At 50.0% G+C, this 23,624-nt stretch overlaps 8 protein-coding genes across 8 annotated transcripts; 5 read left to right on the top strand and 3 right to left on the bottom strand.

Annotated features, from left to right (window-relative positions):
* Nucleotides 1-4,003: 4,003 nt before the first annotated feature.
* On the top strand, nucleotides 4,004-4,278 carry VC83_03239 (uncharacterized protein; the record flags this gene model as incomplete). The annotated part of the gene is made up of 2 exons (XM_024466887.1): nucleotides 4,004-4,200; nucleotides 4,257-4,278. The coding sequence occupies 2 exons, from the start codon at nucleotides 4,004-4,006 to the stop codon at nucleotides 4,276-4,278; spliced, it is 219 nt and encodes a 72-aa protein (XP_024325934.1).
* A 151-nt stretch (nucleotides 4,279-4,429) lies between these two features.
* Nucleotides 4,430-4,918, top strand: VC83_03238 (uncharacterized protein; the record flags this gene model as incomplete). The annotated part of the gene is made up of 1 exon (XM_024466886.1): nucleotides 4,430-4,918. The coding sequence occupies one exon, from the start codon at nucleotides 4,430-4,432 to the stop codon at nucleotides 4,916-4,918; it is 489 nt and encodes a 162-aa protein (XP_024325935.1).
* Nucleotides 4,919-5,538: 620 nt separating this feature from the next.
* RPB1 (DNA-directed RNA polymerase II subunit rpb1) lies at nucleotides 5,539-12,286 on the bottom strand. The gene is made up of 3 exons (XM_024466885.1): nucleotides 11,224-12,286; nucleotides 6,356-11,157; nucleotides 5,539-6,303 (listed from the first exon to the last, which is right to left on the bottom strand). Exons 1-3 carry the CDS (start codon nucleotides 11,578-11,580, stop codon nucleotides 6,276-6,278), a joined length of 5,187 nt encoding a protein of 1,728 aa, XP_024325889.1. The 5' UTR covers nucleotides 11,581-12,286; the 3' UTR covers nucleotides 5,539-6,275.
* A 1,268-nt stretch (nucleotides 12,287-13,554) lies between these two features.
* Nucleotides 13,555-14,766, bottom strand: VC83_03236 (uncharacterized protein; the record flags this gene model as incomplete). The annotated part of the gene is made up of 1 exon (XM_024466884.1): nucleotides 13,555-14,766. One exon carries the CDS (start codon nucleotides 14,764-14,766, stop codon nucleotides 13,555-13,557), a length of 1,212 nt encoding a protein of 403 aa, XP_024325929.1.
* Nucleotides 14,767-16,375: 1,609 nt separating this feature from the next.
* On the top strand, nucleotides 16,376-16,940 carry VC83_03235 (uncharacterized protein; the record flags this gene model as incomplete). The annotated part of the gene is made up of 2 exons (XM_024466883.1): nucleotides 16,376-16,385; nucleotides 16,540-16,940. The coding sequence occupies 2 exons, from the start codon at nucleotides 16,376-16,378 to the stop codon at nucleotides 16,938-16,940; spliced, it is 411 nt and encodes a 136-aa protein (XP_024325890.1).
* Nucleotides 16,941-17,908: 968 nt separating this feature from the next.
* Nucleotides 17,909-19,128, bottom strand: VC83_03234 (uncharacterized protein; the record flags this gene model as incomplete). Its single annotated transcript, XM_024466882.1, has 2 exons — nucleotides 17,909-18,179; nucleotides 19,106-19,128. 2 exons carry the CDS (start codon nucleotides 19,126-19,128, stop codon nucleotides 17,909-17,911), a joined length of 294 nt encoding a protein of 97 aa, XP_024325930.1.
* Nucleotides 19,129-19,383: 255 nt separating this feature from the next.
* VC83_03233 (uncharacterized protein) lies at nucleotides 19,384-22,338 on the top strand. Its single transcript, XM_024466881.1, has 4 exons — nucleotides 19,384-20,195; nucleotides 20,279-21,133; nucleotides 21,184-21,475; nucleotides 21,527-22,338. The coding sequence occupies exons 1-4, from the start codon at nucleotides 20,134-20,136 to the stop codon at nucleotides 21,749-21,751; spliced, it is 1,434 nt and encodes a 477-aa protein (XP_024325931.1). The 5' UTR covers nucleotides 19,384-20,133; the 3' UTR covers nucleotides 21,752-22,338.
* Nucleotides 22,339-22,369: 31 nt separating this feature from the next.
* On the top strand, nucleotides 22,370-22,775 carry VC83_03232 (uncharacterized protein; the record flags this gene model as incomplete). Its single annotated transcript, XM_024466880.1, has 2 exons — nucleotides 22,370-22,442; nucleotides 22,549-22,775. 2 exons carry the CDS (start codon nucleotides 22,370-22,372, stop codon nucleotides 22,773-22,775), a joined length of 300 nt encoding a protein of 99 aa, XP_024325932.1.
* Between the last annotated feature and the right edge of the window lie 849 nt (nucleotides 22,776-23,624).

The raw sequence follows: 23,624 nt of genomic DNA, 5'->3' as shown, positions 1-23,624 counted from the left end.
ACTTCTGGTAATCTTCTGATAATCAAACAATTTGCTACTTGCCAAATGTCATCGCAATATTCAGAGTTGTTTGACTCTGACAATCCTATTTCTAATATATTCTCAGACTCTCTTCCCTCTTCTCAACGACTACCTTCATTAAATCAAATCCCTGCGGGCCTCGAATATACTGGCAAATTAAACCAATTCATCAAATGGACTAAGGATACACACGATGTATTCATTGAGTGGTGGAAGCTATCACGATGGTATGAACAACACTCAGATCATACTACAAAACTCCTTACGAAGATTGCATGGGATTCAACCAACCGGAGTTCTCAATACTGGAGAATTTATCACCAAGGAGCAGACCGGCTTTCTGGAGAACCATGTGTCATTTGTACCTATTGTTCGAAGGCCCTTACGCATCCTGCAATCAAGTCTGCTGGCCCAAAGTCTATGGCAACACATCTTGCATCAGACATTTGCAAAAAGAAGTCACGGATGGGTAAGGATAGTCTCTATCAAATGCGAATCAATCAGATGCGACCTCAACAGGTAAGGATTACCAGATTATTACCAGAATTATATAGGCTAATATCTATAATAGGATCATATTCTCACACAAGAGGCATTTTACGAACAAGTTCTATACACAGTTATCTCAACTCATAGCTCGTTCCGCTCAGTCGAGGATCCTGAATGGAAAAGGCTTGCTATCTTTCAGAATCCTCACTATCCACTACCCTCAGCAACAACTATTCGAAACCTCTTAACAACAAAGCTCACACAAATCGAAGAAGAGATGCTACAAGATGTTGTTCCTGGTTCAAAGATTGCATTATCGCTCGACTGTTGGTCAAGTGTTACTCGACTTTCATTTATGGGTGTTATTGCATCATTTATCGACCGTCATTGGAAAATGCAAGAGGTCTTGATTGGGTTTGAACCTATATATACAGAGCATACTGGTGCTGAGTTATGTGGAATACTTGAAAAAGTTATCACAAGGCAGCATTTAGAAGGACGAATTATATCCATTACGACTGATAATGCGTCAAACAACACTTCAATGATGAGAGATGTGGAAATAATGCTTGATAGTATTGCAGACAACGAGCATTTCATTGGAGGAAAAGTACAACACATACCCTGCCTAGCTCACGTTATTCAACTTGTCCTTAGTGCTCTCCTTGGTCGAATCCGGATTACGCCAACAAATCAAGAGATCTTAATGAACTGGGAAGAAGAGAATCAGATGGAGGGCCTTGCAAAGTTGCAGAAGGACAAGGGTATTGGATTTACACTTGGAAAGGTATATATTCTCTTGTTAGTTCTGGTAAACTTCTGGTAGTCTTTTCTAATATCTCATAGCTCCGGAAGCTCACTATCTTTGTTAATTCAAGTCAAACTCGAAGGAACAGGTTTATGACTTTGCAAAAGGCAAACATGAACCGGGGTCAATCATCTCAGAGGCTTCTTCGACTTATTCAAGATGTATCAACTCGATGGGATTCGACATGCCATATGCTTCTGCGAGCACAGCAACTCAAGTCAACAATCAATCAATATACTCGAGGCGATCATGGTGCTCACATGTTCAGACTTAGCGAGCTAGAATGGAAGCACATCGAATACATCATTGATCTTACAAGGCCATTCAACTTCTTTACAACAAACATTGGATCGTCAGCCGGACCTACTGTCTGCTATACACTTGGAGTATATCAAAAACTCTTATCAACGCTTGAAGGAACTCGGCACCGGCTACGGCATAAGACATATCCATGGGCAGCAAAGATGACTTTAGCAATCGATGCTGCAGAGAAGAAGATTAGGAAGTATTATAACAAGCTATACACAAATACTGGATCTATCTTCGCATTTGCTAGTATCTTAAATCCTAGTGTGAAGCTCTCACACTTTAACAAAAAGGTTTGCAAGCTTGACTTTTCAATACGAAATTGGGAGACAGAGTTTGAACAACAGTTTAGGACTCTTTATAAAGAGCAGTACTCTACAGTGCGAGTTGCGAGTCAATCAGGATTACGAGATGCAGATATGGATCCATTAGCCTTAGTATTGCAGCAAAGTCAGACATTAAATGGGACTCGGGGCCAGCGAGAGGAATATGTGAATGAGGCTGATCTCTATCTTGATGCTCGTAAGTTTCTGGTAATCTTCTGATAATCTTATTCTAACTTATATAGCACATATCTACACAAAGATATTGCTATTTTGGCAACAAAAGGAAGAGCAATTTCCTGGTCTATCAGCAATGGCTCGTGATATACTTTGTATTCCTGCTGCTGAGTCTGGAGTTGAGCGAGTCTTTAGTGCCGCAAGGGACGTATGTGGCCACCGACGTGGTCAACTTAATCCTGAGACGATTAAGAGTATTATGCTTATATATTACTCTCGACAATACAAGAATCGTCAAGGTCATCGTGACAAGCTTGCAGATATGATGGACGTCGTTGATATGACTGAGGAGCAAGTCGAAGAAGAGTATGAGGCACAACGACAACGGATGTGCAATTCTATCGAGTTACAATATATCAGCGATGAAGAAGAACCACGATCAAATACACATATCCGAGAGACATATTCAAAGGTACAATATCCTCCGTTTAATCCTCAGCGGCCACAGCAACAGCAAGACTTATCACAAGCTGCACATGAAGAACGACAAATGCGCTACCAACAAGGTGAAGAAAGAGATAGGGCTGACCGTCTTAACGAGACCTTATACGACATCCCAGATGACGATATCCCAGATAATGAAGATATAAGAGAAGATGGTAATAATGAGGAGCCTATACTTCCAACTATTCATGACGATGAAGATAAGGATATGCCGTCCTCGCCACCAACGCCTATCCAACGCCCTCGGAAGACTGGAAGAGATCTACTTGATATCTTTCAAGCTACTCGTCAAGACCCTATAAATACTTTAGGTATTAGTAGGTCTGGCCGGCCTCATCAAGCAAGGTGGAAAGATGTTCTTGAGCATATATAATATAGTGTTCTGATAATCTTCTGATAATCGTGGTACTTAGATAGAGGAATATACGTGATTCGTTCTCACAGCTTATTAGAGATGGTAGAGTGATGCTGATAAATGTAATACTTTAAGTTAACTTACAACTGTAACCATAAAACAGTATTAATCGTATGAGGGACTGTTCACGTAATGCATATATCTTACACGTGACAGCCGAGTACTCACTGGGTTTTTACAGAGTAACTGAGTATTGGCCTCACTCACCGAGTCGAGTGAAAGGTTCAGCTACTCACCCAGCTGAGTAACCCACTGAGTGAGTGAGCCGAGTATTGGGCGAGTAGTGCGCAGCCTACGTGTGGGGTACTGGGGAGTACAGGGTATCTTAATGCCGGAGTGCAATGTGCAGCGGTAGCAATGCTTTGGCGATGTAAAATGGAAAAGGGTAAGATAAATGAGGCAGGACGCATTAGCAAGATGCAATAACGTCGTAGAGGTCTTTCGCAAGTCAACCCGTGAGATTGGTATCGAGGCTGACTGTGTTTTTTGATGAATGTAAGGGTGATATCTGCAGCCGCCGAGAGTTTATATAGGTCGTGGAAGTTAAAGCGGCGAGTAATATATTAATTAGTACGAAAGCGCAAGTCGTTCAGTTGAGCCTCAACTTTAGCAATATTTATAACATCTTTATAATCACAGGTTTTCCCCAACTTTCCGGTCAATGGTGATTAGTAAGCAAAATGGTGATCGGAGGTTTCGGAGTTCCAGCATTCGGACCTCAGGTCCTAGTGTTACATCATCAAATCCGACGGGCCGACTATCTATCCGTTGTGGAGAGGACGAGAACGAAGAACACAGCTAACAGCGTTCTAAGAACCTATTGGAGACTATCAGTAATCATATATTCACGTACAAAGGCGATATCCTCTCCTCATATATAGGGATACAGTGAAAAAACGCTATTCACAGTAACAGTCTATTATACCATTAAATTTAAGTCAAAGTTATATAAAATTCAACATGGCAGCAATACCGCCTACAATGCGTGCTCTGGCAATCCCTTCATTCGGAAGGCCATCCAGCTATAGTCTTGCGAACGTGCCAACGCCCCAGATCACACAGCCAGACGAAGTGCTCGTCAAGATTCACGCTGCGGGCGTGAATCCAATTGACATTAAAGTGGCCGAAGGAGCCTTAAAGATGGCACACAAATACACGTAGGTTTCGCCCAATTCAGCTTTCCAGATGCTCAGGAATACTCACATATCACCAGGTTTCCTCTCGTTCTTGCATGATGCCTCTGGGACCATTGTTGCTGTGGGTACCGGTCGATAGCTTGAGGGTTGGGGATCTGTTGCCGAGACCGTTGAGAGGCAGTACTCGGCCACTGTGCCGTTGACGTAGTTTGGCACGCGGGTGAGACCTGATCCGAAAAAGCCCGAGTCCATGTCTTTCGTCGATGCTACATCCATCCCGCTAGTGGGACTGACAGTGCTCCAAGTGCTACGGCGCGCAGAAGCAGAGCTGGGCGGATTGAAGGGGAAAACTGCGTACGTGCCGGGTGGTCTGAGCGGTACAGGAAACGTGGCTATACAGCTGCTGCTGAATGTGTTTGGTGTGAAGGAGGTGATCACGACGCTGTCGACAGGGAAGATGGAGAGAGCAAAGGAGCTGTTCAAGGGGGGATGGGGAGAGGTGGTGTATCTTGATTACACAAAGGAAAACGTGAGCTCGGCAATTGGAGCTGGAACCGTCGATTTCATGCTCGATACCATGGCGGCTGCGATTGGTGCGTCATTGTATCGATCAGCAAAACGCCGTCAGGGGATGAACTTAAGAGAAGGTTTACATCTCCGCCGTGGTTTATGGTGGTCTGCTGAACCTCATGGATCGGGTGAACAAGTGGAGAGCCGGGAGGTATGGTGTCAACTATAGCTATTTGTGGATGGCCCCTGACGCCAAGGGACTTGACGATTTGGGACGATTGGTAGGAGAAGGTAAACTCAAGCCACTGGTGGGGCCAAGCTTGAAGATGAAAAAGCGGTAAAGAGTGGCTATGAGGAGGTGTACCGTGGCAAGGGTGGGGTTGGAAAGTTTGTTGTTGAGGTAATTTGAGGTGAGATGGAGATCGAGGCTGCTATACCATAATGTAAATTATTTTTGTTAAATTTTATAATTCCACTCTTCGCATTGAACTTACTTGTGTAGGGGACGGGATACGCTTTTAAGGAGGTCAATATTCGCATTTTTCCAGATGAGAATTTTCATATTAACTTTATGTCACGTGATGTCAGTTTCATATGTACTTTCATTCCGATGACGAATGAGGGGAGGTCGAAGATTAGGTGGGATGGCCGAGAAGACTCTGTTTGGGAGAGGGGGATGGTGCGTTTGTCACTGGTGTCCAGGCTGGTGATGAGCTCGGCTTTGAGAGTATTGGGGAGGTGGAGGCAGAGGTTATTGTTTTGGACAGCGATTGAGTGGTCCGGTTTGTTAGGTAGATTTTATGATAGAATAAATGCAGTTAAACAAGTTCTTACTACTTTCCCATGAGACTTAGCTTTTAATTCGGTGTTGTATATGTAATCTTGGTGATAGCGATGGAGGCACAAGCGTCAGGGTTACTCGATTCCCAATTTTGTTTACCTCAACACCAGGAACAGCCTACTTATTGGCCGAATACAGGGAAGGGCCCAACAAACAAGTCACGTTCACGGTGAGCACATCGAAGTGATTATATTCACCTCATTGGACTCATATGCTATGGAATCTGTCGACCTCCGCCGCTCCATCCGCCATGTCCAGTGATGGACCACGAACTAACTCCCCCCGTAGGCCCCAGATACGCACTCTAGATTATACACAGCTACACAAACAAGCCAGCCCCTCTCGCGCTCTCCACCAAAGCAAGTAATCGAAAGAGGCTACCAAACCACTCCACTGAGGCCCATCGCCGCATCTCAATTTTTCCTCCGCCGCGAATGCATGCACAGCCATCTATTGAAAGCAATTTATCTCATCTCGTCTTGTCTCCGCCCTCTCACTAATCGCGCTGCACCCACGCTTCCTTTCAATAAATAAACAACAGCAAGACGCAGATGCAACCCGCACTTAACGCCCCCGTTTTTCTTCCGAAAACGCGCAAAATACAACAAAATAGCAAAAAACGAAGAAAGCAAGATCGCGACGCGGGAAATGGACAGGGCGAAACCAGGTATCGCGAAGCCCATTGTTCTTTCTTTTGGCGTATGAGTTTATGGTACAAAGCAGACCAAGAATCGCGAATCGCCGTTCAGTCTTGCTTAGGTGAGGTAGGGGATCTAATGACTGTCAGTTTCTGTACTTTTTCACGCGGCTGGAAGTGTGACTTACGTAGGACTGTACTGCGGGCTGGTTGGCGAGAAGGCCGCTGGACTAGTCGGGCTGTACCTCGGGCTTGTCGGGCTCCAGGTTGGGCTCGTAGGGCTGTACACCGGGCTCGTCGGGCTAGTTTGGTTGGGGCTCATAGGACTAGTCTTGCTCTTGCCGCCACCGAAAACAGGCGACGTAGGAGAGTAAAGAGGGCTAGCAGGCGAGAACTGCGGCGACGAGGGGCTGTAGCTGGGCGAGGTGGGAGAGAAGGATGGCGAGGTTGGGGAGTAGTGCTGCATACCCGATGGCGAGGTTGGGCTGTACATTGGAGAAGTGGGAGTGAAAGCCGGACTCTGAGGCGAGAATGACGGGGAGGTTGGCGCGAAGCCAGGAGAGGTCATGCCCATAGCTGGAGAAGTCGGCGAGTATCCGCGTGGCGAGGTGGGGCTGAACCCAGGAGAGCTGACGCCGAATGGCGAGGTTGGGGAGTAGCCGCCTGGGCTGCGAGCGCCGCTGTATGGAGAAGCTGCGGCATAGCCTGGAGTAATACCGCCGTACTCTGTAAGACCACCAAAGCCGCTTGGGCTCTCGCTTCCACCACTGCTGATTGGAGAGAATCCAGCAGCGTAATCTGGAGTTCCGATGTACCCGCTGTCTGCCATTGGGGAATCGCTGCCATACGGAGTGGCGGCACCCTCGTAGCCGCCCTTGACGGGAAGGCCAGACATGAGACCCATCCTGCCGTTGTCGGAGACGACAGTCTCGAGCATCTTAGGGTCAAGCATGAGCTCCATCTCACCTGTGCCAAGAGGAGCCAACTGGCCAAGAATAACGTTCTCGGAAACACCACGGCAATCATCAAGCTCACCAACGGCAGCAGCTTCAAGAAGAATTTCCACAGTCTCTTCGAAGGAACATCTCATCAGGGCACCAGTATCTGCACGATTGATACCGTGACGAGTAATGGCCATGAGATGACCACGCGAAGTCATGACATCAACCAGGAGAGCCAAATGGCGATGGTTGACGTACGAACCATCGAAAGCCAACACCTGGGTTAATTCACGCATCAAGGCGGAACGAACAGCCTCAATACCGAAGACTTCCAGAATCTGGACGAAGTGATTGGAGTATGTGCGAGTAGTGTCAACACCGGGCACGGACAGAACGGCAGCAAGTGCAGTTCCACTGGTGTCAAGATACCATTCCTGGCACTTTGGATCGTCTTTGCTGGCAATCAATGCTCCATCTTCAGTCTCGACGAGCTTGGTTTCCTTGTTCAAGAAAGCTCGGTCGATGCCAGGAACACCACGAAGGGTGAGGCTGTCCAGAACGTGGTTCTCAAGCTTCTTCAAGCTGACATCTTGCTCCGAGTTATCACCGTCCTCGTACTTGCCCTCCATGCGAGTGATCATTCGGCAACGAATGACTAGCTCTTCGGCGTTGTTATCAGAGAAGATCACATTGAGATCCTTTGGATACTCCTCCTTGATCCTAACGGCAACATCATCAACGTTGAGGCCCTTATCAAGCATCTTCTGGCGATCCAGAATGATACGTAGGAGCCATCTCGACAGGCTGTCGTGGGACTCGGAGTTCTCATCAGGAACCATGTAATGCGAGTCAACCATGTCTTGATCTTGCTCAATGGTTGTGTTCTCTGGGTCTGGATCATAGTAGATCTCCGTCGCCGCAGTGACAGAGCGCAGGTTGGTATGCTCAACCGCACTTCTAAGAAGCTTGGCGGTTTCTTGGCTGGGGTTGTCTCCCTCCTGGTACACAACCATGGATGGTGTCTTGATGTTGGTCGCAATATTAAGAATTTCCTTCAGACGCGGCACACCAAGGGTGACGTTCTTGGACGACACACCAGCAAAATGGAAAGTGTTGAGCGTCATCTGTGTGGCAGGCTCACCAATAGACTGGGCGGCAAGAATACCGACCATCTCGCCGGGGTTGACCAGAGCGTGCGTAAAGCGCGACTCCAGCTCACCGATAGCCTTGTCGAATGCGAGCTTGCTGAGCTTCTGGTGGATAGCCACACGCTTGAAGGCCAGGCGCTGGCGGAGCTGAGCCTTAATGAGGAGCGTCGCGTTCTTCTGGGCCTCGATCGACAAGCTGTCCTCACCGCGGACAATCATCATCTTGTCGAGCAAGTTTCGGACAGATTCAATGACATGCTTTGGGTGAAGGTCGCTACGTTGCGAGTCATCAAGCTTGAAGAGGCGCTTGGCGCTGTCGAGAATGCGGACAACGTTCAGCGGCAGTTGCATCGACTCATCGTCCTTCTTCTTGAAGTTGACCTCACGAAGCATCTTGCGGTCAACCTTCAGCTGCTCCCACTCGGCATCAAGAAGATGCTGCACCTTGACATCGCTCATGAGTTCGCTAGCGTGCTCAAGCATGTCCGCAGGAAGGGGGTTGGCCTGGTCCATGACGTCGTGGCGGTACCTCTCCTCGAACGCCGAGTCAGACATGTTGATCGAGTCAACTCTCTGCTTCTCAATGTAAACGGCATCCAAACCATCCTCTCCGTAGATGAACTGGACAATGTCGCCAAGGGAGTTCCTAACGGTTCCGTCATACTTGACCATAACATCTTCCAAAGCCTTGACGAGACGACGCTGGATGTAACCAGTTTCGGCAGTCTTGACAGCAGTATCAATGAGACCCTCACGACCAGCCATGGCGTGGAAGAAGAACTCGGATGGTGTGAGACCTCTCAGGTACGAGTTCTCAACGAAGCCACGAGACTCGGGAGAGTAATCATCCTTTGTGAAATGCGGCAGAGTGCGGTACTTGAATCCGAAGGGAATACGCTTACCCTCTACGGACTGCTGTCCGACAAGGGCAGTCATCTGGGAGATATTGATAGTGGAACCCTTGGATCCAGATCGGGCCATGATAACTGCATTGTTGATGTCCTTGAGAGACTGCTCGGTACGTGTACCAGCCTTATCACGAGCCGTATTCAGTGCCTTTGAGACGAGCGACTCGAAAGTCTCACGAACGTTCATACCGGGAAGAGACTCGAGCTTGTTTGTAGTGGCTTCGAGAACCAACCCATCAACGATATCCTTCTGCTCTTTGACAGCACCCTCGATCTTGTCAATGGTCGCCTTATCTGGGATTGTGTCTCCAATACCAATGCTGAAACCGTTGTGGTAGAGCCAATAGTTGACCACGGTCTGGCAGCCAGTGAAGAAGTTGCGAGCCTCAAGCCACCCGAGCTCATTGAAAATGATGTGGACAACACCGCCACTCGTAGCTCCAACGACCTTCTTCGTGATCAGCCCAAACAAAAGCTCTCCCTCAGAGATGAGAAGACCATCATCTTTCAGCGGAGCGTCCTCGCGGTTATCATTCGCAGTGTGCAGATTAACCTCCTTGGGGATAATCATGCTGATCAGCTGCTTGCCAGTCCATCTTGGACGAGGCTTGATAATGGCCGGTTGGGGAATAACTCCATCCCAGCTAGGGACCCACAACAGCACATTCATCATTGTCTCCTTGGTCAAGAAGACATCACGACGTGTAAGCTTGTAAACACCAGCCAAAGTATCCTGAACAATACCCATGAGGGGTCCGTTTCGCTGCGGGGACACAATATTCAGTGGCACCATGCAGAGTTGGTTGACCTCCGCACGCGTCTCTTCGGTCTGGGGAACGTGCAAGTTCATCTCATCACCATCGAAATCGGCGTTGTAAGGCGATGTAACAGACAAATTAAGACGGAAAGTCGAATAGGGCATAACGCGGACTCTGTGGCCCATCATGGACTCCTTGTGCAGCGAGGGTTGACGATTGAAAATGATGAAATCGCCATCGACGATGTGTCTCTCGACCTTGTTGCCGTACTCCAGGGAGATAGCTCCCGCGCGCTTGTGGTGGCGCAGATCGATACGGCTGCCATCATTGCGGATGATGTACTTGGCACCAGGGTGATCGTTAGGACCGTTCTGGACAAGCTGGTGCAACTTGCCAATGTTGTAGGGCGTAACCGTCTCAGGGTACGTCAAGATTCTGGCGATACTGCGGGGAACACCAACTTCGTCAAGCTCCAAGTTGGGATCACCTGTAATGACAGTACGGGCCGAGAAATCGACACGCTTTCCCATCAAGTTAGAACGGAGACGACCCTCCTTTCCCTTTAGACGGGCACGAATGGACTTCACGGGACGTCCAGACTTCTGCAGCGACTGCGGCTGACCAGCAATATCGTTGTCCATGTATGTAGCAACGTGGTACTGGAGGAGAGACTCGAACTCCAGCGCAACGTGAGCAGGGGAGCCCTCGGATTGAGCTTGACGGACATTTCCGTTTGCGCGAATGATTTCTGCCAGTTTGTATGTCAGATCGTCCTCTCCACGCATTCCCTGGCCAGTTCCGTCCATTGAAATACTCGGCCTGACAGGTGGTGGTGGGACGGGAAGCACTGTGATGATCATCCACTCCGGCCTTGCGTAGTCGCTGTTGAGGCCTAGGTCGTAGATGTCGTCAGTGGAGATAGTACGGAATACCTGCAACGCCATTTCTGGTGTGATCAGCTTCTTCTCCGGCTGTCCGTTCTCGTTATCCTCGTCCTTTGGAACCTTCCACGTTCCCCACAACTGCAACGCCGTCTGTCGGACTTCGGGTTGTGTGTTTCCGCAACCGCCGTGGCTAGGCCTCTTCGCAGCTGCCTTGGGATCCGCAGCAAACTCGTCGTCATCGACCGAAATATCGGCATCGCAGATCATCTTTGGCTTGCACAGACGCCAGATGGCTTCGAACCTGCGCTTGGGATCGCGCATCGAGACGGCAGCTTTGAACTGTGGGTTACTCTGGGGAAAATCACTTATGTCAGCACGCAATTACAAGAAGATGCCATCCCGTGCGGGATAACTAACTCTGTCAAGTAAAATCTTGCCGCAGTTGTGGCAGGCGATCTCGAGGAGCTTCTTGATCTTCTTCAGGAAACCGGGGTGGTAGACTGGCTTGGCCAGTTCGATGTGTCCGAAATGGCCAGGGCACTCTGCCATGCCTGCATCGCAGGTCGCACATTTGAAGCCTCTGTCGATGGAGCCGAGGCGCGGGTCGTTGAGTCCTTGGTCGCGTGGCTTCATCTTGCCTTCGTCCATCGTCTCGGGGTACAGGATGTGAGCCACGCTCATGTTCTTTATCTCTTCCGGGGACAACAGGCCAAACTGTATCTCCTGGATCGTGCGCAACGGCGCATCCGAGTGCGCAAAGTGTAGGTTCGCCATTGTGAAGTAGTTGTCGCGTTGTTGACGAAAATCCAAGTGGCAATCTGATCTGCAGATGAGGTCGACCGTGAAACTAAGGCGAGTCGCGATCTCCGCTCTGTATGAGTGAGTGCAAACAGTCTATCGACTCTCGAGAGTTAATCTGAACGCGCTCAATGCGCAGACGGCGCAGTCGCGATGGTCGCGAGCGGCAACCCAGGCCGAGGGCCTCTTGAGTCCGCCTCGCCTTTTAGGTAGCCGTGATCTCGGGGTTGTGGCGCGCCGGGGTTTTCGTGGAAGAAGAGTATGGGAGCCTTCTTCCTTCGAAGGAGGTTCAGCGACTAGGAATGCACGGTGACGAGCGCGCGATTCCACGATGGTGATGTTGTTTGGGTCGGTGTTGATGGTGATCTTGGTCGCCCAGGAGGTGGTCTCGATGGAAAAAGGCGACAGGCGAAGAGTTGAGGCTGACAATATGCACTAGGCCTAATTTGGCACCGGCGTTCGATTCTTGGCGTTGCTTCAGAGTCAACTCTCGCAAATGAACGTGGGCCAATCAAATATCCACCAACGTTTTAAAAATATAGGGGACCGCGAATATATGACTTTGTCCTCTTTAGATTCACTGTCAATGCAGAATAGAGTTTGAAGTAATTTCACAGAGGGTTGCCTAAATGGTGGTTTTGTAGGTAAATATTTGTATAAAGTTCTGTATTTATTCCTGCCGTTTAAATAAAGAATTCCTACAAAACAAAAAGGACTAGGCAACAATGCGAAGTACTCCACAGAACATTCCTCAGGCCTATAGATTTTACAGAATAATACTAACATGCTGCTTTTAAATAATCCCGCTTTCTTAGTTATCAAATGAACAACCCCCGATGCCACAAAATTGTTTTCACCTCTCCGGAACTTGTGCCTATGAAACACTCGTATGGACCTAGAGTGAAACTAATAGACAGTCTAGTCGTTATCCCATAAAAGGTAGCACCCGCAGCGATTATCATATAAACTACACCCCCGTATGTACGTACGACTAGGCATATCATGCGCCCTAGATTAGGGCGTCACATCGCCCACAAACGACACGCAAATAAATTATTGTAAATATGTAAATATTGAGCAAAATTCACTATTGCCGTCCGGGCTATATACGTACGTGACGCCTTTGCCGCCGACACCGCCGCCGCCGCAGCCGCCTATAAATCTTATCTCTACGCTCATACTTACGAATTGGGCAGGCAAAGTAATTTCAGAACTGTATATTCGCTTCAGCTAGCACGTTCCGTTATTGACAAAAGAATCCAACCCCTCGACCCAGGGCCAGATACAGAAACTCGACGTGGCAAAAAAGCAAACCAGCAAATCGTCAACAACCATCCAGCCCATCATCTACAGCCCTTCCTTCCCCTCTACCCATCCCTCCCCTTAAGTAGTAAAAAAAACAAGGCCACAAGAACACCGTGAAGTAACCCCCCCCGATCCCTATTCCCATCCTGCAGGCCCCCCCACTTGCCAAGCGCCGTGAAATTTGCCGATGCCGAAAACCCGCCCGTAAATGCCGGCGAGTGGGTTTGAAAAAAAAACTCCCGAGACCATTTCTCTGGGATGAATGCCGTGAATGCCGATGATGCGGAGGATGAAGAGAAGTTGAAGAAAAAAAAGAGAGTCGTGAGATTCGTGTTTATGCCGGTAGTGAAGGCGAAGTCTTGTGCGTTTTCCTTTTTTGGCTTGGTGGCGGAAAGAAGAGGTGTATGTGCATGAAGAAGTGGAAGCTGAGTGATGAACTGAGTGGCTGGAAGTTGTTGAACTTTGACGAACTGGTGCTGAAGTGTGTGGAAAAGCCATGTTGATCTCGCAGTGAATTTGAAAAAGCATTTTGAAGAATCAAGGTGCTGAACATGTAGAGTTCTCGATCTGAGTGATTTGACCTTGCCATGGCCTTTCGTCGTACAGAGCAGCCATCATGAACTCAGCGAAGATGACGTGAGCAGCCTAAAACTTCCTGCTGATCTTCAGGAGTCTGGTGCGGAACCAGATCATGAAGGTCATCCAGGCATTGTGAGCTTTATGCTTTGCAACATAGGCCGCGCTGTCCCTGGGGATAGCGCGCTTTGCACGCTTCTTGTGGCGGGCCTCGGCACCGCGGATTTCCTCATAGTTGGCGTTGAGGAAATCTTCCATAGTCATTGGAGATTCAAAGTTGTCACCTCCGTACTTCTCGTGGTCGGCGGCCTCGCTGGCCGCCTTGCGGTTGAGGGCCTCTGCCTTGAGAGCCTCCTTGAGGTTCTTCTTTTCAAGGGCCCTCACGTGGGCGCGATCGGCACGCTCGATTTTGATGGCCTCCTTCTCCTCAAAGCGGCGGCGGGCCTCGTGAAGGACGTCGAGTTCATTGAGGGGTTTCTTCTTCTCAAAAATGCCGCCCTCGGCGCGCATGTTTCGAATGCGATCCATGCTTTCTCGGCTGCTTGAAGGTGAAGTTTCTTCTGTGGATTCAAGGTTCGATTCTGGTGATTTAGAAGCGTCTGCGTTCAATAGAGGAAGGTTTGAGTCTCGGGGTAGTGTTGATAAGGAGTCGGTGTTGATGGTAAGTGATAAACTCTCGCCTGGTTTGGCGTCAAGTACTGTCACTTCTTGTAAGGGGGGGTTAAGCGTTCCCCCAACATTGTAATTCGACAATGTACTCCCCGACCTAACACCCAATTGCTCCTCGTCTGCGAACGACACCCTATTCCTCTCCATTTCACCCCCAATGATATCTTGATAGTTTGCCGCCCCCAGTGGCGTGTACGGCCTCGGCGTCTGCTGCCACGGATGCTGGAAACCGCCATTTCTGTTATAACTCCCCGACGTCCGGGATGAGAACTGGCTCGTGCCGCTCACACTCCTATGATGATACGGCCTCCTGCCGCCCCTCGCCGAACTCGAATTCCACGTCAAATCCGCCAAGATATGCGAGGCTGAGCCGGCATCATAGCTGCTTCTGCTGGCAGCATAATAGACCCCCAGGTCAACGCTCGGCCGGTCCAAGTCCAAACTATTCTTTACGAGGCTCTTCTCGCGCGGACGCCCCAGTTTACGAATAACCTTATTCGGCTTCCCCGCCTTTGCAATCGCGTCGATCGTGAGGGCGGGGGACTTGGAGCCCGGCAATGCCGCCGTCGCCGAACTCCGGGCCCCATCCGCCGCGAGCGAGAAGCTCATCATGCCGGCCGCGGGGTGGATTTCTCGTTGTTCTCTATGGGTAATCGGGCGATCCAGTTGGGGCAACGGCTTCACAACGTCACATCAGAGTCACCAAGATCCTCGAGGACAGATGTCGCGCGCTCTGGGGCATCTGTAACGGAAGAAGCGGGATAGGCATGGGGCACTCAATTACTCGGAGCGCGAGAGAAGAATTAAGGGACTCGCTACCAGCGAGAAGCAGCAAGTGTAATGGGCGAAGGATCGTACGAGTTGCGTAGTGATTGGGGCAGTGGTGGTGTTGTTATGCCACATCTCAGCGTCATCCATATTCAGCCCGAGGCTGAGTGCGGCTCCCATGTAGGCTGCATGGAGCTAGACTGAGACCTTGGTGGCTATGGGGGAGCTTGGCCAGACTTGGCCAGACTTGGGCTTATTGTGGGCCAACGGAGGGCCGACGCGACGGAGGGGTGTACGTACTATTTGTGCATATTGGCGTCTCTGCCTCGCCGGAGCGCAACGTATTGAACAGTTTGCATTCCGTTCCATTCCATTTCCATTTTACAATTCGCGGGGCTAATCTTAACTCTTTCTTAGGCGGCAATCGTGGATATATATTTAACCATACGAAGGGCCGTCGTTGGTTGTGTGGAGTATATTGAAGTTGGGGCGGGGGCGAGATATATGTCTTTGGTGTGTGTGTGAGTGTGCGACTCGACTCGCTGCTGACGGCAGTGTAACAACGGCGAATAAACTTGATTTTTGGAGGGATTGGGATTCTGGCGGGAGGCGAGTGGATTAAATAGGCAGGCCCATGGGTGATGCGATTGGAGATTCCAGGCTTAGCGGCCGTTCGTTCATGTGAGGAGAAGGCAGTAGAGCGGGTGGAAATGAGTGGAATGAGTGGAGGAGACGGTCCGGACCTGGGACAGATATGGGGATACGTGTGAGGGGCGTGTGAGGGGCGTGTGAGGGGCGTGAGAGGGGCGTGAGAGGGGAGTGAGAGGGGCGTGTGAGGGGCCTGTGAGGAGCGTGTGATGGGCGTGAGAGGGGCGTGAGAGAAATGGGGCTTGGCTAGGGAAGAAGGGGATTTGATAAAAAAAGCGAAGGGGGTGTGGGTTGATCCGCTAGTGGCGCTTGTAAGCGCAAGAGGTTAGGAGGGGAGGGGGGTGTGGGTTGATCCGCTATTGGCGCTTGTAAGCGCAAGAGATTAGGAGGGGCGGCCGTTAATCTAAAGCAAGTTAACCCAATGTCGTGCAGGCATTTAAGTACAGTGTGCGGTGGTTTTAGTGCCGATACAAAAGCAGTGGTGGAGAACTGGGCTATAGCACTTTATACAATCTGCCTCAGATAGCTATGTCATGGTGCAGATGGATGGACGGATTGATTACCTATAGGACACATAGAGTGTCCTATAGGTAATCAATCCACGATCCATCAGTCATCAACCGATATCAATGATCTACGCGTCGACGTCGGCCCTGGAACGCCTCGCCGAGACACACAGACACGCGGCACACCAAGCGGACAAACAAAAACCCTCGAAGCACTAGAGAGACCTGTAATTACTGCAATGCAATCCTCCACCCCAGAAGCCACTTTAAGCCACTTTAAACTAAACCCACACACAAAAATGCACCAGAGTAAGCACAATCATACAATACCACTCACACAAACCACACGACCAACTGCCAACATAACCTGCCAAACAAACAACCGCCGAGACAAATATCCGCCGGTTGGTCCCTTCGAATCGGGCTCGACTTTCCCCGTCCAACCGTCACTCACAGATCACAGATCAATCACGATCACGATCACGATCACGATCACGATCACGATCACGATCACGATCACGATCACGATCACGATCAAGATCACGATCACGATCACGATCACGCACCTCCGTCCCGCCCTTCTTTTTTTTTACCTGCACTGCACGGCTTGTCATGTCCGGCATTAGCCCTCGATCCCTCTCCTCGATCCCGTGCGCGTGTAAGCAACGCGTGTGGTCTAGAGCCAACCAACACCTTGCCAACCTGCCAACCAACGCTGCCAACCGCCTACCACACTACCCAGCCACTACGAAGCCACTACCAAACACGCAACCAACCACTGCCAACCACTACGAACCGCTGCCAACCACCGCCACAGACTTGTCTCGATCGCCGTGGACCTACTGGAGGGAGGAGATGGGGTAGACTGGAGCAGAGTGTGGGTAGGAGTAAGTAAACTAGTCCACAGTAGAAAGTAGAGTAGAGTAGAGTACCTGTACTATCTAATACTTGTAAAATCAACCCCAGGATCGTCCGCGGAACCCATGTATTTCAGCAGATTCAGCAGCTTTGGCAGCTTTACATTCATCTCATCATCCCATCTCCACGTGCACGTGCACGTGCACGTCCCACGTCCAGTTTCTGATAATTATTTGTCCTGTGCTGTCTATCCTGTTATTCCCTTCCTATTCCCTAGTCGTCTAGTCCCTCTCGGTGACCACTTCTGGGATGCGGGTACAGAGTACGACACTACCACCACGCTGTACTTCCCATGTACCCTGGGGTGCATCATCTCGAGAATCGGTACTCCGAGGCTACTTGCGACATTCCCGATCCCAGCATCGTCCATCCACATCCACCCATCGCCAATCGCCCATTCCCCGAGACAGCCGCCGCCATCTTTCTTTCGCTCCACGACATTCCGCCGGTCCTTCCTTCCCTCCCATACGACGTACACGAGGCCGTAGGGATGTTGGAAGACGTGCCGGTGAGACACTGCATGCTGCTCGCTATGGCCATATGGCACTTCTATCAACACACATCAACACATATCAACACACATCAACACACGCGCATTCAACTCGCATCGATCGTATCACCCGCTCTCTGTTATGTCTTACTGTATTTGTGTTATTCCACATTTTTATTTACATACACATACAGTTACAGTAACCGGACAGATTGTATGTCCTGTAGCCCTTGGTTAATGTCTCCTGCTCCTAGCGACTCGCCCTGGTCAGCCCGTTATACTTAGACTGTACTTCAAAATTACAACAGCACACTTGCATATCGCATGCGTTGTGTGCATATTCCTTTGCTCCTGCTCCTTGTAAAATGTCTCTAATGTCTCTAATTTCTCTAATGTCTCAATGTCTCTATTGTCTCTATTGTCTCTAATGTCTCAATGTCTCTATTGTCTCTAATGTCTCTATTGTCTCTAATGTCTCAATGTCTCTATTGTCTCTAATGTCTCTATTGTCTCCATTGTCTCTATTGTCTCCATTGTCTCCATTGTCTCCATTGTCTCCACCATTGTCTCCATTGTCTCCATTGTCTCCATTGTCTCCATTGTCTCCATTGTCTCCATTGTCTCCATTGTCTCCATTGTCTCCATTGTCTCCATTGTCTCCATTGTCTCCATTGTCCCTATTGTCTCCATTGTCCCTGTCCCTAATTGTCCCATTTTATCCTCCCCCAGCTAGTGCCGCCCATTCGGCTGTTTATGGCTTGCTCTGGGTTGGCCATGGGGTTCAGAAGCTTAACCCCTTCTCGACACATTCCTGTGGAACTACTCAACCTCGACTCCCCCTCCCACTAGACCTATTGTGGCGTTGCTGGTGTTTCGATTGATTTCGTGTTATCTGTGATCCTCCCACGGCTCTTCAAACTGCCCCTCCCCTCCACCATCCTCAACGTCGCACAGTATCGTCTCGTCTCTCCCTCTTATACCTCTCCCCACTTATTGAAGCTCTCCACTTTTGCCCAAGCTTCTTCTTTGAACCCCCCCATGTCTCCATGCTCTCCCACCTCAGTGCTATCCCCCTTCCCCCCCCACCTTCCACCCCTCCACCCCTCCACCCCTCCACCCTCCACCCCTCCACCCCTCCACCCCTCCACCCCTCCACCCCTCCACCCCTCCACCCCTCCACCCCTCCACCCCTCCACCCCTCCACCCCTCCACCCCTCCACCCCTCCACCCCTCCACCCCTCCACCCCTCCACCCCTCCACCCCTCCACCCTCCACCCCTCCACCCCTCCACCCCTCCACCCCTCCACCCCTCCACCCCTCCACCCCTCCACCCCTCCACCCCTCCACCCCTCCACCCCTCCACCCCTCCACCCCTCCACCCCTCCACCCCTCCACCCTCCACCCCTCCACCCCTCCACCCCTCCACCCCTCCACCCCTCCACCCCTCCACCCCTCCACCCCTCCACCCCTCCACCCCTCCACCCCTCCACCCCTCCACCCCTCCACCCCTCCACCCCTCCACCCCTCCACCCCTCCACCCCTCCACCCCTCCACCCCTCCACCCCTCTACCCCCCAGGCCCTCGCCCCCCATCGCCGTTACCCTCTTGGCTCTATTAATACCCAATTTTCCGAATATTCGCCATTCTTTCTTCTATGGGACTGTCCTACTGCCACTACTGGGTCTACCCGCATGGAGCAACTACTCTTTTCTCTCAAGCCATAGCCGCTACCAGTTGACATGACACGTCGTTTTTTCCCTCTGGTCTCGTCTCATCCACTCCATGTAACTTTGCCTTGCCATGCCCTTGCCATGCTATGCGGCCATTACCGTCGGCTCGGTGACCCTCTGCCGTTATTGCCCCCCGTCTATACATACATCCCTTCACTACTACGCGCTCCTTACCTCCCACTCCCACTCCCGCGCTCCCACCACTATCCTCCACATCTACTATATAGTCTTGCTACTTCCCGCCTCATCCCCAATCTTCCCCCCCCCTCCTTCTTCCCCTTTTCCTTCTTTGAAGATGTCTCGTTAAATATACTTTGGGGGCGTTTCCTAATATCAGTCAGTCTCTTCGTGTCACAACCTTGGAAACAGAAAAACAGAAAACAGCAAACACGGAAAAAAAATATACACGGTCGTTTGGATGGATGCTGATTGTGGTCAATGGTCAATGTCGCTACGATTTCCTTGTCCTCTGTTATCTTGAAAGCGTCAGTATTCGTCAGTTATCAGTATACCTGCCACTGCGTAATACACAATACACATTCCAGGCTGGAAAATAGCTTGGATTCCGCGTTATCCCGACTTGCAGAGTGAGCCATCTGAGGAGCAGGAGCAATTTCTGGATTGCACCTCGCTGAATCGTTCTGCTGAATCATTCTGAACCTTCTTTATCGCGCTTTGATTGCAGAGCTTTCAATAAAAGTGCCACAAACAGTGCAACTCTTCTCCCAGGCGTGCTCGTTTTGAAACCTCCTGCTGCCGCAGACTCTCTCAGACATCCAAGAGCCTGCCATACGTTCACTACCAATCCACCATCACCAATCGACTGTTTCCGTGGCCCTCGACTGCTGCTACCCTGTTGGCAAACAGCCACGGGGCGTGGGCATTCTTCTAATTGGGCTTCTTCTCCCAAATATATATAATGCACGTGACCGAATTTCTCAAAAATTTGACATTCTGGGAATGGTATATCTTCCTATTTTGGTAAGTCGATATCTAGATCGAGATGGGTTTATTTATCAGCCGTCTTGCTATTTCCCGTTTCAGTTTATTGACCAGAAAACAAGGCCTTATCGATATGTACGTCTGATCGTTAATATTATCGGTCACTGCTTGTACAGGTCAATACCGAAACCTCAGAATCCAACATACACCAAGGAAGATGTAACGGTAGTCATCCCTACGATAGAGAGCAATCTAGAAGAGCTCAGTGGCCCAATCTCCAGCATTCTTGCCTGTGAACCCCACGAACTGATCCTCGTCACCACATTCGGCAAGTATCATGGTCTCCTCCAGTTCGCCGCCTCCTTCGCGGACCCCCGTATCAAGGTCTACGATACAAAGATCGCCAACAAGAGAGTCCAGCTGCGAGAAGCTATCCCTCGAGTCACCACTCGCATCACTGTCCTGGTAGATGACGACGTCACGTGGCCATCAACCATTCTTCCATGGCTTCTGGCGCCGTTCGAAAGAGAGGACATGGGATCTGTGGGCGTATGCCAGCGTGTGCAGCGGGTTCGCACCGGGGATCTCGCAACCAGTGCCTGGAATTGGCTAGGGGCTTGTTACATCCATCGACGCAACTTTGAGATTTCGGCTTCTCACTTCTACGACGGTGGTACTTCGTGCATGTCTGGCAGGACCAACGCTGTTCGCACCGAGATTCTCAAACATCCGCTATTTTTGGATGGCTTCTGCAAGGAACGTTGGGGGAAATACCAGCTGAATGCTGATGATGATAATTTCTTGACGAGATGGCTGGTTAACCACGACTGGAAGACATGGATTCAATACGAGCACGAGTGCGAGATTGAGACGACCCTTGAGAATGACTGGTCCTTTGTGAGGCAGTGTCTGAGATGGGCGAGAAGTAATTGGCGAAGCAACTACACAACGTTGTTTATCGAGAGGAAGGTATACTGGTAAGTGATCATGTTGGTGATTGCGAGTCCCCAATTAACGCCAAATTTAGGAGTCAATGGTGGACTATATACGCACTATACTTCGCAACATTCACATCTTTAGGTCTTATAACCGACCCGCTATACTTCTACTCCTTTTATTGTGCCTCTCAGAATTGGGATCAAGCTTCAGCATGGACCGGATGGAGTCTAGTGATCGCTTGGTATATATTCACCAAACTCGTCAAGTTGGCAGGCTTACTTCGCCATCATCCTTCCGATATCATTTATGTGCCGGTCTCAGTCGTATTCGGCTTCCTCCACGGATTCATTAAATTGAAGGCTCTGTGGACATGGAACGAAGTAAGTAAACCCTGTGAAGGCTGTGAATCTTGGACTAACGGGCATCTACAGACATCATGGGGCAATCGTGCAGACGGCGATATTGACAACAGCGAGCGCATGCAACCAACAGCAGTGCCTGCCGAGTTCATGATCAACCCAATGCCCGGAACTCAATCCCTCGTCCGCTACAAAGACGAGGTATTGATCTCCTGTGTCCCCAGCGGACTCCGACTGTCAAAGTCGTTGACATACTTGGAAAAAGAACCTCTATTTCTAGGGCTCGACGACCTCTGACTCGCATATTCAACGAAGATTCGCTGCACTTGTTTTGCCTAAGCTTTCCCGATTGATCTCTGGAGCGCCTTTTTGCGTAATTCGACGGCCAAAAAATTCAGCGGGAACCACAGCACCGCTTCGGGGGGAGGGCCACACACCACAAGACTGTCCTCGAAAAAGTTATATTTGATATTTTTGGGCGGCATTCTGCGTTTGTGTTTTTACTACCGCCGACCCAAATTGTGATCCCGGGCCCCTCTTCATCGGACCTTTTGTCGTCCTGGCTGGGCTTCGATGAGGCCAGCTTGGCCGTTTGTGGTTCTACACGATTGGCTCTCTAACTATTTTATGACCTATTATGGATTTATGAAACCTGACGCGCGACGGACCGCTTCCTTAGCGGCCGTAGTTACTATTACTTGTTCGAACTGTATGTGTTTCCAAAAAGCGGATTTTGCAGCATTTGGCCCCCCCCTCCTTCTCTCTTCTTCGCACGACGACGGGGGGGGGCTGTCTAATATTGAGCGAATTGAAAGCATGTTCCTTCCTTCTAGATAGCTAGCTTACGCAGGGATTTTTTTTGTGGGGGGATATTAATTTGATCGGATTCATAATGAACAATATTTTCTCCTCGAGATGCTCGAGTCTCTTACTGGAACTCGGCAGGAAGCCACCCGCAGCGCGCGAGCCTTCGGAGCCATGAAACGACGTGAGTGAGATGATCTGCAACCGACGGACCCTGGCCTATGGAAGGCTGATGGAACACCCAACCCAGCTCCGACGAAAATATTTTTTTATTTTCTCGTGACACGCAGAATTCCCAGCCGCTGCAGTCTCCAACGTCACACACACCACCGATATGCACCGCTCGCGCGCCCAGCGCAGCTCCACCCCGTTACAACCTGCACGCACGCACATCCCCGGACGCACAGCATACCGGGCCGTGCACGACCGGTGGAGGGCGATCGTGTGGGCGGTGCGCGATGCGCGGCTCGTGTCTCAGCCAGTACTGTCTGGAGGTAATGTTCAAAAAGTTTTGTGAGTGGATCGAGCATGGGACCCCAGAATTTGTGCACAACAGCATAAACTCATGTATCGATCACATATAAAATATGAGGCGAGATACACCATCGATTTGCGCGCAGCCCTACTTATACGTGGCTTTTATAGCCCCCCCCACTCACAAAACTTAGGTAAGTTTTGTGAGTGGGGGGGGCTATATACGTGTGTTCATAGGTATGAACATAACCTCCGTAGTGTCGTGTCCGCTCTGTGCATTAGAGCGCCGTCCGCTGCGGTTGCGGTGCAGACGGAGTCTCTCCGCTGTAGCGTGGTAGTGTGAGTAGTCTTACAGTATTATCTCGTTAAGTCGATGTAATTGGTCATGCATAAATATATCGAGTTATAAGGAGGTTATCTTCATAAGTTTTGTGAGTAGGGGGGGCTATAAAAGCCATGTATAGGGCTGCGCGCAAATCGATGGTGTATCTCGCCTCCTGTTTTATATGTGATCGATACATGAGTTTATGCTGTTGTGCACAAATTCTGGGGTCCCATGCTCGATCCACTCACAAAACCTTTGAACATTACCTCCGTAGTAATATCAAGTTAGAAAGTGATCCGACGTAGACCTGAAGTAGCCCCTTAGCTAAACCATCCATCCATCTAACGTGCCTTAAACCAAGTCATTAGCCTCTTTGGCTACTAATTGCCACTCTACGCGCTCTAAAGAGCGCAAAAATGATGCTAGATCAGTGATGCCGCTATTCTTAGATTCTAAGAACTCAATTAGAACTTAGACGGCTTGTACAGCGTTCTGTGTAGTAAGCATAGGACGCTAGGGCTCCTCATCATCATCTTAAGCATCGGAAACCTGTATATATAGAGCTAT

This window comes from Pseudogymnoascus destructans (genome assembly GCF_001641265.1).
Source record: "Pseudogymnoascus destructans isolate 20631-21 unplaced genomic scaffold scaffold_6, whole genome shotgun sequence".
Taxonomy (NCBI): Eukaryota; Fungi; Ascomycota; class Leotiomycetes; order Thelebolales; family Thelebolaceae; genus Pseudogymnoascus; species Pseudogymnoascus destructans.
This window is presented reverse-complemented; position numbering and strand designations above follow the sequence as displayed.

What these genes read in the sequence shown, in the direction of transcription:
- RPB1 (XM_024466885.1), bottom strand. Translation starts at nt 11,580, where the DNA reads ATGGCGAACCTACACTTTGCGCACTCGGATGCGCCGTTGCGCACGATC. An exon ending in GCAAGATTTTACTTGACAGA is followed by an intron (nt 11,158 to 11,223) that starts GTTAGTTATCCC and finishes GATTTTCCCCAG; the next exon opens with AGTAACCCACAGTTCAAAGC. An exon ending in AGCCCGCAGTACAGTCCTAC is followed by an intron (nt 6,304 to 6,355) that starts GTAAGTCACACT and finishes GACAGTCATTAG; the next exon opens with ATCCCCTACCTCACCTAAGC.
- VC83_03233 (XM_024466881.1), top strand. Translation starts at nt 20,134, where the DNA reads ATGCACGTGACCGAATTTCTCAAAAATTTGACATTCTGGGAATGGTAT. An exon ending in ATCGAGAGGAAGGTATACTG is followed by an intron (nt 21,134 to 21,183) that starts GTAAGTGATCAT and finishes CGCCAAATTTAG; the next exon opens with GAGTCAATGGTGGACTATAT. An exon ending in CTCTGTGGACATGGAACGAA is followed by an intron (nt 21,476 to 21,526) that starts GTAAGTAAACCC and finishes GGGCATCTACAG; the next exon opens with ACATCATGGGGCAATCGTGC.